Genomic DNA, 14,331 nt, shown 5'->3' on the forward strand with positions numbered 1-14,331 from the left:
ACCAAGTACCGGACCGGACCTGGGCCGATCTGTGAGACTGATGACATTTCCCGGATTCTCATGCTGTTCTCTCTGCTTCATGATGCTCTTTGCCAGGTGCTCTCTACTCCCGGAAATCCTCTTATTTACTCTATGGGAGGCAGCCCGGCGGTACAGCCATCCCCATCGCCATCATCACGGCAGCTAAGCGCCAGGCACTGCCCTAACTGCACTGCGTATATCCAGTCATCTAATCTTCACAAGGTATTAGCCAGTGACTGTTATCTCCACTTTACAGATGAGGAAACGGAAACTTTAAGTCACTCGCCAAAGGTCACACAACTAGTAAGAGGAGGAGTCAGGAGTCAAGCCCCACCTGTCTGGCCCCAGAGTCTGGCTCTAACCATTACCCTATACTGCCTCCACTTTCACAGAATAGGCTCTGGGGCCAGAGTGCCTGAGTCAAATTCCAACCCGGCTACTTCCCAGTGAGTGTGACTCTCTAGTAACGAGCCATGTGACTCCGGGCACATTTTACACACTCGGTTTTCCCATCTGAAACATGGAGTCAATCACAGCACCCATCTCAAAGACTGCGGTGAAGATTCACTGAGCAATGCACAGAGAGGGCTCAGCACAGAACGTGCACGTGGTTAAGAGGCACTAAATGGTAGCTATGACCCATCTTCAAGGATCACATTCACACCTCGTCACTTACGGGGTACCTCTCCCCGGCAAGCAGCAGAGTTCACTGTCCCCAGGTTCATCATTCCAATCTCTGCTCATCCCTCTATTCTAGCAATGAGCTCATGGCATTCTTTTTTCATTTTTAAAGCACTTAATTGAGGCATGATTGCCATACAAAAACCTGTCTATTATTTAATAGACACAACTTGATGAGTTTGGAGATAAGTATGCACCCATGAAACCGTCACCACCATCTATACCATAAACGTATCCATCACCTTCAAAAGTTTCCTCCTGCCTTCTTTACTTATTTAATTTTATGTGTGGGGTAAGAACATAAGATCTACCCTCTTTTTTAAGTATTCCATACAGTACTGTTAATTTTATGCACTCTGCTGGACAGTCAATCTCTAGAATTTACTCATCTGGCATAAGTGAAACCAACGCCTGCCTGGTCCCAGCTCCCCCCTGGTACATATTCTACTCTCAGGGCTTAGGAGTTTGATTACGAGATGCCTCATATTAGTAGGATCGGTATTTATCTTTTCATGGCATCTTGTTAAGTGCCCAAAGCCTGTCTTGCTGGCTAAAATCACGAGCCTTTGCCGGTGCGTGGCTGCACTCTCTGATAAATGTGTGCTAAATGCAGTCATCTCTGTATAGAACTGGGCACGAGATTTAGGAGTCATCTAGACTAGCGCCATCCAAGAGAAAATAAATGCGAGCCAGATACGGATGTACAAGCCACAAAGGTAACTTAAAATTTTCTGGTAGCCACAATTTTTTAAAACTACAAAGACACAGGTGAAATTAATTTTAATATTTTACTTAAACCAATATATCCAAAACATAATCATTTCAATATGCACTCAATATAAAAACATTTTAGTGAGACACTATAAATTCTCTTTTTCACGCTGGCTTCAAAATCCACTGGGTACGTAACAGGTGCGGGGCATCTCAGCTCAGCCGCATGTGGGTGGTGGTCGCTGTAGGGCACAGCGCGGGGCAGGTCAGCCCTCTCATTCTACAGACAGAAAGACTGAGGCTACAGAAGCCCGACATCCCCTCCGTTTCACTATTTCAAGCCCTTGAACTTTACTTCCTTCTTCTTCCCCACCTACTCCCGGGAAAGATCAGACATCAATCATTTCCAACTGAGTGGATTAGTTTCATGAATTTAAGCTTTTTCCCTGTTCAGTGAATTTCAGACATCAGCTGAACAAGACAGAGGAGGTCCATTTGGGGAGTGACAGGAGGTTGGGAGTCTCTGGGCTTTCTCCTCCCCACCCACATCATGCCATCTGGTCAAACACACAGGTTATACATCAGAGTGGACAAACTGAGTGGCCTGAGGGCCACATTCAACCCAGAGATACATTCTGTTTGGGTTTAAAAGTAAGGAAGTTTCATATAAAAACCCAGACTGCCAGTTTCGCTTTCCAAAGATCAGGCAATACAATCCCACATGGCAAGAGCTGAGTAGTAGCTGCCCCCGTTCAATGAGACATTAGCTTCCTAACTGGCCCCAATCCCCACCCTGCCCTAGTACAAGGCCAAGAGTCGGCTGCCATTTGTCACTGCATTAGGGTGATATTTATCTCTCTCCAATCCTCTGCACTCAGTCACTGACACAATCCATTTGGCCCCTGAAGTCACTTGAATTTGCAAGCCCTGCTGTGTAACATGGTAACTAACGCTTGCCTTTCGGGGTCCGAAATGATATATGCTGACAATGTCATCAACTGAGCCAATTCAATGAAACTTGTGATCAGTACTACAAAAATCAATCAAAATGATCGCTTCTTACTGAACTTGGAAGAAATCAGGTGCGATGCCCTCCTTTGTCACACTGCCATTATCTGTCATCTTGTCTCCTGGACTGTCACACCACTCCACCCCCTCCCCAGAGATGACTCTGTCCTTCACGTCTTTCCCGGGCACGCTCCTGAGTGTCTGGGAATGCCAGCTTTCTCCACTTGTCCTGGGCACCCAGATAATGGGGGTGTACTTCATGGACCCTGAGTGGCAGCTGAGCAGCAAGGCTTGCTCGAGCCAAGACCCCTGACAGTCACGGCAGAGAGGCTTACTTGAAATCCGCCGGGTCAGGCTGTACGTAGACTTAGATGTGTCTGAGGACGAGCATCTCCGATCTGGGGAGTTGGTCCGTGGGGTCAGCGGGACTTCACTGGCTGTGTGGACAGAGTCCCCGTCCTTGTCACTGCTCCGGCTGGCCAACCTGCAGGAGAGAGGAGGTCTCAGTGATTGTCAGAGAATCCCCAGGGACTGGCATCTCTGTCCCGTGGGAGACAGACCCATGACGAAACTTCTCTCAGACCCAGTTTATGCAACTTGGAATAATGCAAATTTGAAATAAACTCTCAATAGCCGTTAACTCTCAATAACGTCTTGCTTGTTGCACAAAATGTGAAATGATATAAATGAATATTTCCCAATTTAGAACAATCTGCCAAGAATTTGCATAATTTCAAAGCTGAGGCTGGGGTGGGGGAGGGATATGTAAACTTATTCAGGATATTGCCACACGGAGGGCGCCACTTTGACTAAACCAAGACAAGACCTGTCAATCTTCAGTCTGGAAGGGAGAATGTGGCGGTTTATATGCATCAGAACTTCTGCAAGTGGCTTTTGGTAAGAAGTGTCCCGCTATTTCAACAGTCACTGTGTCTATAACATCTTTAAAAAATATCCTAGGGCTTCCCTGGTGGTGCAGTGGTTGAGAATCTGCCTGCCAATGCAGGGGACACGGGTTTGAGCCCTGGTCTGGGAAGATCCCACATGCCGCGGAGCTACTAGGCCCGTGAGCCACAACTACTGAGCCTGCGCGTCTGGAGCCTGTGCTCCGCAACAAGAGAGGCCGCGACAGTGAGAGGCCCGCGCACCGCGATGAAGAGTGGCCCCCGCTTGCCACAACTAGAGAGAAAGCCCTCGCGCAGAAACGAAGACCCAACACAACCAAAAATAAATTAAAAAAAAAACGTATATCCTATAACAATGTCACTCAAAGTTTCTTAGAATGGCAGGGCTACGGCTACAAAATGGCCCTGAGAATCAATGATTTAAGAACAACATATTGATGTGTAGAAACAGCTGCGAATTAGCAGCAGCCACAACTCAATGTGCTCCCAATAAGGATGAGAAATGCTGAAAAAATGGAAAGCACTTCGGGGGGCGGCGGTACAAGGTAGTAATTAAGAGCTAGCTCAAGGCAAGTCCCTCCCTCTCTCTGTGCCTCAGTCTCCCCATCTGTAAAATGGGACTAATAATAGTACCTGCCTTACCCAGTTGCTGTGAACACTGAGTTAACATATATAAAATGCTTAGAACAGTGGTTGGTATGTTGCAGGTAAGTGCTCAATACATTTTAATTGATGTTATTACAGCAGAGGTGGCTTTAAGATCCCCCAATACTCACATAGCTACTAAGGACGCTGGGAGGGGGAAGGAGAGGGGAGACAGCTTGCAAAGTGGCCATGAGATTGATGCTGCTGATAGCAAGCCCCTCAGCCATCACAGCCGTAGACCAATACCTTCAAGACTGCATCCCCCAACTTGACATTTAAACCTGAGGCAAAACTACTCTTGAAAAATGCAACTTTCAAATTCTATAAGGTCTGCAGATGCAGGCTGTGCATGACATGAGACAGATCTGATGTTCCTCCAAAGCTAGGGTCCCAGCCAGGACAAATGCGCATGTTACGGGGCGAAACGCCCAGTCCTTGCCTCCAGCTCCTGGTCTGTAAAAGGAGAATGGAGCAGATGAAATGTGGGGCGTGGAAGGGAGCAGGGGAGAGCACAGAGATGCGATCATACTAGATCAATCCTTCTTCTCTCTCTCCCGTAAATGAAAGTAGCAGCATCTCCCAAGGAAGCCAGGACCAAAATGTGACGGCCACTGGGGCCCCTCCACCTGCATGGCCTGTTTCCCGGCTGTCATACCTCACCGAGGCTGCTGCCTCCACCTGTGAAGTCCCATCAGTCTTCAGGGATCAGCTTAAATGCCATTGCTTCCTGAAGCCTTGGTTGAGTCCTCTCAGACACGGTAGCAGTGTATGCCCAGCCCACCCCTGTCCCTTCTGCAACCATCAAGCCTCCGTGCCCTCTGTTCCTTCCGCCTGGAATGCTCTTCCTGCCCTCGTCACCTGTCTCGTTCCTCCTCATCATTCAGATCTCAGCTGCAGTAGCACCTCCTCAGAGAGGCCCCACCCTGTCCCGTCACCTCCTCCCACCCCCATCAGTCCTTATCCCTGCACCTTCTTTTTCCCACCTCAGCACATAACTCTTCTTCAGTGTGGCCTGCCTTCTTATCTTCTGCGTCTGACACTAAGCCATAGCTCCACGTGGGCAGGGACAATATCTGCCTTATTCACCACTGCCCTCCTTGCCCCAGCACGGCACCTGGCACGCTTGGGGTGCTCTGATTTATTTTTTTCAGTGAATGGGTGAATGAATACACCTTTCCAGTGGTTCTTACCTGACTTACCTTGTGTCACTCTGATCTGAGTGCACGCCTTGTCACTCCTCCCATAACAGGGTACAGATCTTAACGGTGGCATCTGTACTTACTATGATCAAAAGTACCAGCTGCTGAGCACCTACTATGTGCCAGGCACTGTGCTAAATGCTCTGTATGAACCATCATTTCATCCTTGAAACAATACAGGAGTTAGTCGTTACGAACCACCCCCACCCCCTTTACAGACAGGGAAATGGAGGCCCCAGTAGGGTGGAGGGAGGGATGGAGAATTGACCTGCACCACTGTGAAATGGCAGAACCCCAGTGGAATCCAGCAGTACCAGACTCCGGATCACATGCCCCACGCTACAGAGCTGGGCATCCCCTGGGAGGCCTATAAGAGCCCTGCACTTAGTAGGTACTCAACACATGCTTGTTGGACAAAGAAATAACCTAATTCACTCTTCAGTGAGTGTCTTTCTGGCACTGCCCCAAAAGGAGCCAGTTGGATTGTACCATTTTTCTGACCCTCAGCAGCCCAGCCCAGCCCAAGAAAGCTGGGGGACCCACATGATGGAAGCATATGTGACAATTAATGGTGTGTCCCCCCAAAATCACACACACAAAGGGCCAGCTCATCTGCCACACGCCACCCCACAGAGAGGCATGTTCTGTGGTTCTTGGTTCAAATGCCACAGTAGGAACAGCACTACAAAGCCTGTACACTTGACATTTCTACTCCCTGCCTGTTTGATAACATGCAACTGCCTGCTTGGTAAATAAATCTGAGGAAAGCACAAGCTGTAAATTCTCTTTTTGAAGGATTTAACCTACCTCCCCTTTACAGATTTCTCTTAATATTTTGCATGATATTGACAGTCAATAATGTACTCAGTGCTGCCCAGGATTCAAGGAAGATCTGGGTCATCTTAGGAAGCACGAAGGTCATGTACAGCTGCTCAGACTGTACACTGCACTACTCTAGGTGGTCCCATTCATAATGACCACCACGTGAAGGGCACCTCCTGAAGCTGTGTGGTGTGTTGGCTCTGCTGGAAGGTTCCAGCCCACTTCTCTGCTTGTGGCATAACCAAAACAATTGTCTTCCCTGAGGGTCCCACCCCAGAAAAAATCCCCTGCTTGTACAAAGGGTCAGCAGCCTGGGCAAAGCAAAACTATCCTCCAACTCAGTGGCCGTGCATCTGTAACACTCAGCGTCTGGGGCAAACAGATACCAGGCTGTGATTTTCAATGTCTATCAGGGGTCTACTCTGGTTCAGAAGAAAATCCAAATTCCTTAATTTGGCATTTGAGACCCTACACGACCTGAGCTCGCAGGCTCGTTTTCTATGATCCCCCCGATTCGTGGCGTTTGTCCACCCTGGATCCAGTCACAGCACCCAAATTGTTTATTACCCAGGTCTGCAAACTACAGGGCCAAATCCACTGCCTGATTTTGTAGAAGTGTTATTGGAGCGCAGCTATGCCCATTCACTAATGAACTGTCTATGGCTGCTTTTGTACTATAAGGATAGAAGTGAGTAGCTGCAACAGAAACTAAGCCCATGAGGCTAAAATATTTACTATCTAGCCCTTTACCGGAAAAGTTTGCCAACCCCTGTTCGACTAGCTTACTAGTTCATGTGTTTCAGGTGGAATAACCCTTTCCCTGGTTCCAGGACAGTCAAGAAACCCAGGAATGATCCCAGCACTTTTTCCTCCAAGCAAAAGTGACTGGATCAAGTGATTGGCACACGACCCGAGCCAGGGCAATGAGAGCCTTTCCTGATACATTTGTTGCTGTTAAAAATGAGGCAGAGAAAAAACTAAGCTTAAGAATGAGGCCAAAACAGAAGAAACAGAAAGAAAGAGAGTGAGAGCACGTACATGCACGCCCATGACATCATTTGAGCCCCTGGATCCAGCTATGCCTGCAGTCATTCTCCCAGGATTTTTCCATAACAAAGCTCTATGCAAGACTGTCATATGGGTGTGCAGGGTGTGAATACACAAACTGAACTTATATACCTGCTGTATCTCCTATACTAGAGTTTAAATCCCCTGAGCATGGGAACAGGACTCTATCTAGCCTTGTAGGGCAACCTCTAGAAAAAAACTACCAAAGAAACTGAGATTAACTTTTCGATAGCATGACTGATACTTTCAGGACTCAATTTCTGCCTGCAGGTTAGTCAGTTGGTCAACAGCTATTTTTTGGAATGAACAAGATAGCCCTGCTGTAACAGAGCTGGAATTCTTCTGAGCATGGTTTTAAAGACACCAGATGGGCTGAGCCAACCTCTGTCACTGGAAAATGGGAATGATCCCTTGATTAATGAGTTGGTTTCACCAAACATCTCAACTCTATGCACACCTGCAGGATTCAGGCTACAACCTGTGAGTAATGGAAGGTTCCTTAACATTACCTTTATCAGTTTAAAGAATCTCTATCAATACCTAATAATAATAGAGATGAATACTTACTACTGTGTGCTCAGCACGTTACGTGCATATCTCATTACTCTTAACAGCGACCCTATAAAGTAAGTTCTATTACTTTTCCTACTTTACAGATGGGGAAACCCAGAGTAGGGTAAAAAGAATCACTTACGTCTATGATTACCAACAAGGTATCAAGCATCCTTAGGTACTTTTCCATACACTAATTCATGCAATCGCCACAACCACCCTATAAGATAAATACTATTCTTTTTATCATCCCCATTTGACAGATGGGAAATCAAGGCACAGAGAGATCAAGCAACTTGTCCAAGGGAACAGAACTAGAAAAAAGTAGGAGAAATAGGATTTGAACTCACAGAGCCTGACACAGAGCCATTTTGCTATGGAAATATTTGATACTTGCTTCTAAGAAAACAAGAGGACTGAGGCATGACCCCCAACTTGGAGGGAAAGATGGGGCGCCAGAAGCTTCTGGAATCTTAGCCCAAGGATTTAGCTGAGACAGCACTGGATCCCCACTGAGGCTCCAGCTGTGGGCCCTCACACTGTCTTCCCACCTCTCTGAGCCTCCCCTCTGTATCATGAGAAGTGGCACTTGATGATTCCCAGGCCCTGGCCCTCTAGACTCAACCCAGACTCTCCGGCCACATTCCTCTCCCAGCCACAGAGAGGTGGACCAGACACGTGGCTGAGAAGCTTCAAAACTGCATTCCCAAAATATCTGAGCGACTGGCAGATGGAGATGTTGTATGCAGGCGCGGGAGGAGAACGAATTGGAAATAAAACGAAAGATGCCAGAGAGAACATAAACAGCGAAGGAGGACACGATGGCGACTGGAGGTTCTTTTCTGCTTCCCTGTTTCTGAAGTTCCTGCTCAAACCAGCAGAGAGGCACTTGTTTGTTCATGCTACCCACACCAAATACTCATTGAGCATCTAGTATGAGCCAGGCACGGGCCAGGTGCTAGGACAGTTTGTCATACGGACTTGGATTGAAACCTTTAGAATTTGGACATCCCTTGAAGAATACAGATGCTCACAGATCTCTTTTTCTGCTTGGAATGACACTCAACGTGATTAAAAGTGCCCACATGCTTAGCATTACACAGTTCATATCTCAGAAGGCCCGATGTGAAACCAGCTAAACTGAAGCCCCACCCCCAGCTGGTCTCACCAGCTTGCCAAACACAATGAGGCACAGAGCACATCCCATCAGCAACTAAGAGGTCGATGGAAACTCAGCCTTTCCCCCTTTCACACCCCAAATCCTCCTTCCCGTGCCCCAAACCCCCTCGCAGAAACAGAGAAAAGAAAGGTCTTAAGATTGCTTTCCAGGAAGTTCGGAGCAGTTTTACTTACAGCCAGGGAGGAGTCTGGGCAGGGAAAGGTCCCAGAATTTCAACTTCATCCTCACTCGACTGGCAACAGCTGGATTCATAGCACTTCTGACAGCAGTGCCGGCAAGTCCATCTGCAGAGCAGCAGATCGGAGATTCTAGAAAGAAAACCCTGAGGCCATTGGGGGAGGTGGGCAGTGGAGAGGGGCAGAGGGGAGGTGTAAAGGGTGGGGAGGAAGAAGAGGAAAAACACCCAAAATTACAAGCAGCCGATCCCTGATGAGAAATAACGACGTTCAGGAGGTCTGTCTCCGCCACTGATCACTTAGAACAAAATGTTTTCCATTTCTATTTACCAACTGCAGGCACAAAGATGGCAAACACCAACCCGCCCGAGCCATTAATAGCGAGCAAAATATTTGCAGGTATTTTCTTTTGTAGTTTACGTGAACGTCTTTCTTGACATGTGGGTGGTTTATTCAACATCGTGAGGGCTATGCAATATGTTCTCAAAACACAATGAATATTACTTTGTCTTCTTAAAAGCAAAGCAAAAATATTTTTAAAAAATAATCTCATGACGTGAAAGTAAACAGAGATAATCAAATGGAGTAAGTAGGGGGTGGGAAGGAAAACTTATCTCATCAACTAGCATCTTTTCACCGGGATCTCCCTTTCGTAGAAGGGGATCGAAACTGTGCCGTTATCAACATCCGGTTGCTGTTTAATATTCAATATCCCCACAGCCCCACATAAGGCTCCAAAATGACAAGCAAGCATTTCTTGATTAGAAGCCAGACCAAACAAATCACCGAATTAACTCACCTCGTTTAAAGGTTCCAACTGCCCTTTTAGAGATCCACGTGAAGCCAAGGGGCGCAGAGGGCGAGGGGGGCGACAGAAAGAGAGAGACAAGACCAGTTTAGCAATATTCCAGCAACCCAAAAAAAAAAAAAAAAGCCCTGCTTCTTTCCACTTACCATCCTGGGAAGGGAGCTGACCTCCTAACAAGGTGTTGCTACCTTCAGGGTTGCTGGTAGCCTCCTGGCTAACCAACACCGAATAAATGGGAAACTTTAGCATTTCGATTTGATTTGCACCGTATGCTGTTATGAATCAGAGAGGGTGGATAGATAGTCATGCTATCCAACGCAGCCACACCTCAGGAGAGGAGCAAACCTTCCTATACAGAAATAGCCATGAAGCCAACCCAAAAGGACATGATTAGCTAACATGCAGGCAGGCACAGCGTGGATGTGACTTGGCTCCCCCGCCCTCCCCGAGGCCCTACCTTCCAATTCTGCTCCAATGGTGGGGAGCTTCCTATGACCACCCACAGATAGAGGGCGCCAAAAAAAAGAAAGCCAGAGTCTGGTCCTCGGGAAGAAGGGAGGGGCTCCCTCCCTTCTTCAGCCCCACCTCCACCCCCGTTTCTTCTCTCCGGTTCCCAAGGCACAGGCTCCCCCCACCCCCTTCCGGGAGAGAGTCTTAATGGCTTTCCAAACGGGCCAAGTAAACCAGGTAGGTTAGGAGGAGTCTCCCATAGAACTCAGAACTTTGAGTCAAGAGGGAGAAAGTTAACTGGCTTTTTCAATTCTCTTGCGAGGAGGAGAAAGTCTTAATTTGGTACCATTGTATGTGACATTTTTTTAACAGTTGCAAATCCCATCCCCGCCTTCCTTTTTAAGCAGAGAGCAGACCCCAGGCTCAGAGCCTACCCATCTAGAATCCAAGAATGTGGCATTATTCTCATTGTGTTTATTTTTCCTGTTGCCGGCTCTTTATATCACGTGACCCTGGTTTTCTATTATGGTAATGACATAAAGTTTCCTTTTCATACTATTTTTTAAAGTTATAAAGTGCAAGCCCATTTATAGAAAAAAAAATTAAGTGAATAACAGCACAGGTGGTTCGCAGCTCATGAAAAACTCAAAATCCTTGAAGTGATAAGGGATTTACTGCAGCTTGGGAAACAAAGTCTCAGGCACTAATCACACGGAGGGGGGTGAGGGGGAGGGTATGAAACTGAGTGAAGAAGCACTAGTCCTGGCCTCACCAGTGGCCAATCATGTGACTTGGGCAAGTAGGGGTGGCGGGGGGCACTCTGAGCCTCAGTTAACCTCTTTTCTTTAGTGGAAGGGCTAAGCTAGGATACTATGAAAATGCTTTGTCCTGCCCAGCTGCACAATATCTGAACCCTTTCTGTGGCTTATGAGAACCAGATGGTTTGTCAAGTCCAGTTGGAACCTGCTGGGCACCGGGGACTGTCCTGGCCAATACAGCGGTGAGGTGAACAATGCAGCAAAAAGCTATGCCCTCGTGGGGCTTACATGAGAAAGTGCTTTAAGATGCTTACGGTAAAGTGCAAGGATAAAGTGATGCTTTTTCACAACAAGCCAGGCTCACAGGGAAGTGTCTCTTGGGTATGTAGTGATCAACAGAGACCCATTTCTAAAACCATGATAAGCAGAGGCAAGGCCACCTCAGGGGCCCCAATGAGGTATAACCACACAGCTTTCTCAAGGCCCAGGTGCAAGGTGACTGTCAGGGCGGCAAAGAGAAACCAAGGAAGATGAAGAAAGAGGAGAGGGAAGATGCTCTGAGGCTCGCAGGCATGCCGAGTCTTTGAGGCTCGGTTTCATGTGTTTGACCCAATGGAGGAGAAATGACTCAAGCCAGAAAAAAAAGGAGGAAGGAGGAGAACCCAGATATTCTAGAACAGGGGGTGCAAGCTATGGCTAGCAGACCAAATCCAGCCTGCAGCCTGTTTTTCTATGGCCCTCCAGCTAAGAATGGTTTGTATATTTTTATTTGGTTGAAAAAGAAATTTAAAGATGAATACTTCTTGACTCATACAAAGTATATGAAATTCAGTTTCAGTGTCCACAGACTTTTACTTAAACATAGCCATGCCCGTTAATGTACTACTGTCTATGGCTGTTTAGTGCCAGAGTCAAGAAGTTGTGCAGCCCTCCAAGAAAAAAGAAGTATTTACTATCTAGCCCTTTACAGAAAAAGTTTTAACACCTTGTTCTACGAGGAAAGTCAACATCACCGGGCCATCCTCATACCAGATGCTTAACAAATCCCCCACAGATCCCCACCATCCCCCCTTTTAGGCCTCGCCACGACCCCTAAGCACCTGTATGGCCTTGGGCAAGTCACTTAATTACTCTGTGCTTGAAGGCAGTCATTAAGACCCGCAGAAGCCGGTTCTAACGTTGTTCCTTTCTCACTGCATTGTGCACTCTGAGGGGCAGGGACCTGCTGCTTTCTCAGCTGCGTCCCCACTGCCCATACATAGTAGGTGATCAGCCAAGTGTCTGTTGAGCAACTGTCGAACAGCGCCCCTCCCGACAACATCCACACAGTAGGTGAACAGTAAATGTGACCTTCATTGAACTTGAAAAGATGACCTAGGGATTCCATAAAAGAGAAGTCAATGGAGCAAATCTAAGCCAGGAGAGGGATGGGGAGGCTATGGCCTAGGTGGCAGAGTTCCTGGCAGGTGAAAAGTCTAAGGACATGATGAGGGGATGCGTGAGCCAAAGGGGGACGAGGGGACGGGCAGCAACCCCAGCTGTAGCCGAGGGGAGAAGTGAGCTCAGATGCACCCCGATTGTGGGAGCCTGGAGGCTTCTCTGCCAGGCTGAGAGGAGCCAACCCCAGAAGCAAGCAGCTCAGCGGGTCTGACTGCATGACCTTGGCGCTGACCCGTTGCCACTTCCCCCCCCATGTATTGAGAAGAAAGGTCTTTCAGTCAAGCAGCGCCCCCTCACCACCCCCCCTAAAAAAGGTGCTTGTAAATTATTTCAGCCTAAGGATTCTTGGGGGTCCACAACTCCCAGACCCCAATGCAATGGCCCAAAGTAATCGGCTGCCCCCCAACACCACCAGCGCGCCTCTGGTGTGTCCCCCACCGCTCAGCACCCAGTGCCCGGGAGAGACGACGTCCTTGTCCCTCCTGGCCGCAACAGGCTCCCTCCGCCGGCCAATTAGCCGGAGCCGTCACCAAGGCAACGGCAGCTGGCGGGCCGGGCGGCTGGCGCGCCCCTTGCCGCCCTGCCCGCGGCGCCTCCCCTGGGGAGGGGTGCTTGAGGAAGGGGGTGGGGGAAGGGAGAAGAAAAGTCCGCCCCACCCCCATTCCTTCCCCAGGAGGCGAGGGCGCGCGTGAAGAGTCAGCTTAGGGCCCTTCGTCCCGGGGTGCGGGGGTCCCCAGCTTCTTCTCCTGGGGCGCACCCCCCACTGCTGCACAGGTAGCCTGCGCTCAGACACCCTTTTTCTCCAGGCAAGTTTGTGGCAGCGCAGCCGTGTGCCCTCCCTCCCGCGCGCTCACAGTCGCAGGGGGCGCGGCACCCCTCACCCACACCGCGGACCTGGCCCCCCGGCCTCAGCCCTACCTGAATGTACGCCATTTTCGCCCGCGCGCACTCACTCCGGCCCGGGCATGGCGCCGCCACGGCCACTTTGCCCTCGCCAACCGGAGAGAGGGGAGAAAGCAAAGGGGGAAAGAAAGAAAAAGGCAGCCGGGTGGCCCCAGACGTGACTGGCGTGGCTGATGAGCGGCTCCCGCCCCTCCGTCGGCCGCCCCGTCCTTGCCTTCCCCTGCGTTCCGGCTCCCGGAGTCGGGGCCGCCTCCCAGGTTGGGAGAGCTCGGGCGCCCAGGGCCTCCTCCTCGGCCTCCCTCGCTGTCCCGCGCTCTCCCCGAGGCGCTCCCCAGGCTGGATAAAGGCCGGGGCGCCTGGGGAGGGAGCCCGGGGCAGCCACGGAGACTGCAGCGACCCCGGCGCGGGCGGGGCCGGAGACGCTGGGGCCCGTGCGCGCCAGAGGCGGGGGAGGGGACCGCGATGGGGAACGGGGTGGGAGGGGGCGGTGCGCGGGTCAGCCCATCCGGTCGGCACCGAGGCTGGCACCTACGAAGAGCAGGGCCTCCGAGGCGGCCGTGAAGCCGAAGGGGCACGTGCGGTCCAGCCCACCTTGTAGTCTGGAGCTGGGAGAGTCCTCCCCATACAGCCCTCTCCCAGACCAGGTTGGAAAAACTTTATTCCCGCCCCCCTCCCCGACGCGCCTAGAACTGTTGCGGTGAGGAACGCAAAGGCCAAACGAATGGGAGCCTCAAGTTAAGGTGGGGCCTTGGGCTCCCCGAGGGAGATACAGCGGCCAGGGTGGCAGGGGCGCGCGGAGAGACCGGTGCGTCCTTTTACCCTAAAGACCTGCCGGACTTGCGCCCTGGGCGCAACAGGTCTGGCGCGGGACGGCCCAGCAGCGCCACCCAGCGTCGCTCCCAGCGTCCTGCGTCTCTGCCCGCTCGAAGCTCCGCGCCAGCGAGCGTGCGCCCCCGGGCGTGTCCACCCGCCAGCCGGCCTGCCCTCCTGGCTGGGACGCTCTG

At 50.2% G+C, this 14,331-nt stretch overlaps 1 protein-coding gene across 3 annotated transcripts in view; it reads right to left on the bottom strand.

The window, feature by feature from the left end:
• SYT17 (synaptotagmin 17) overlaps nucleotides 1-13,966 on the bottom strand; it is an 83,383-nt gene extending 69,417 nt beyond the window's left edge. The window contains exons 1-4 of one of the 3 annotated variants that reach the window (XM_082360782.1): nucleotides 13,919-13,966; nucleotides 9,768-9,785; nucleotides 8,966-9,114; nucleotides 2,757-2,905 (exon numbers count right to left, since the gene is read on the bottom strand). In XM_082360782.1, coding sequence (XP_082216908.1) covers nucleotides 2,757-2,905; nucleotides 8,966-9,114; nucleotides 9,768-9,785; nucleotides 13,919-13,951 — 349 coding nt within the window. In that variant the 5' untranslated portion in view covers nucleotides 13,952-13,966. Of the gene's footprint in view, nucleotides 1-2,756; nucleotides 2,906-8,965; nucleotides 9,115-9,767; nucleotides 9,791-9,922; nucleotides 12,040-13,342; nucleotides 13,494-13,918 lie in introns of those variants that run through there. The other 2 variants (XM_082360783.1, XM_082360784.1) reach the window with 2 other exon arrangements.
• Nucleotides 13,967-14,331: the final 365 nt, after the last annotated feature.

Source organism: Balaenoptera borealis (genome assembly GCF_965194805.1).
Source record: "Balaenoptera borealis genome assembly, chromosome: 16".
Lineage (NCBI taxonomy): Eukaryota > Metazoa > Chordata > Mammalia > Artiodactyla > Balaenopteridae > Balaenoptera > Balaenoptera borealis.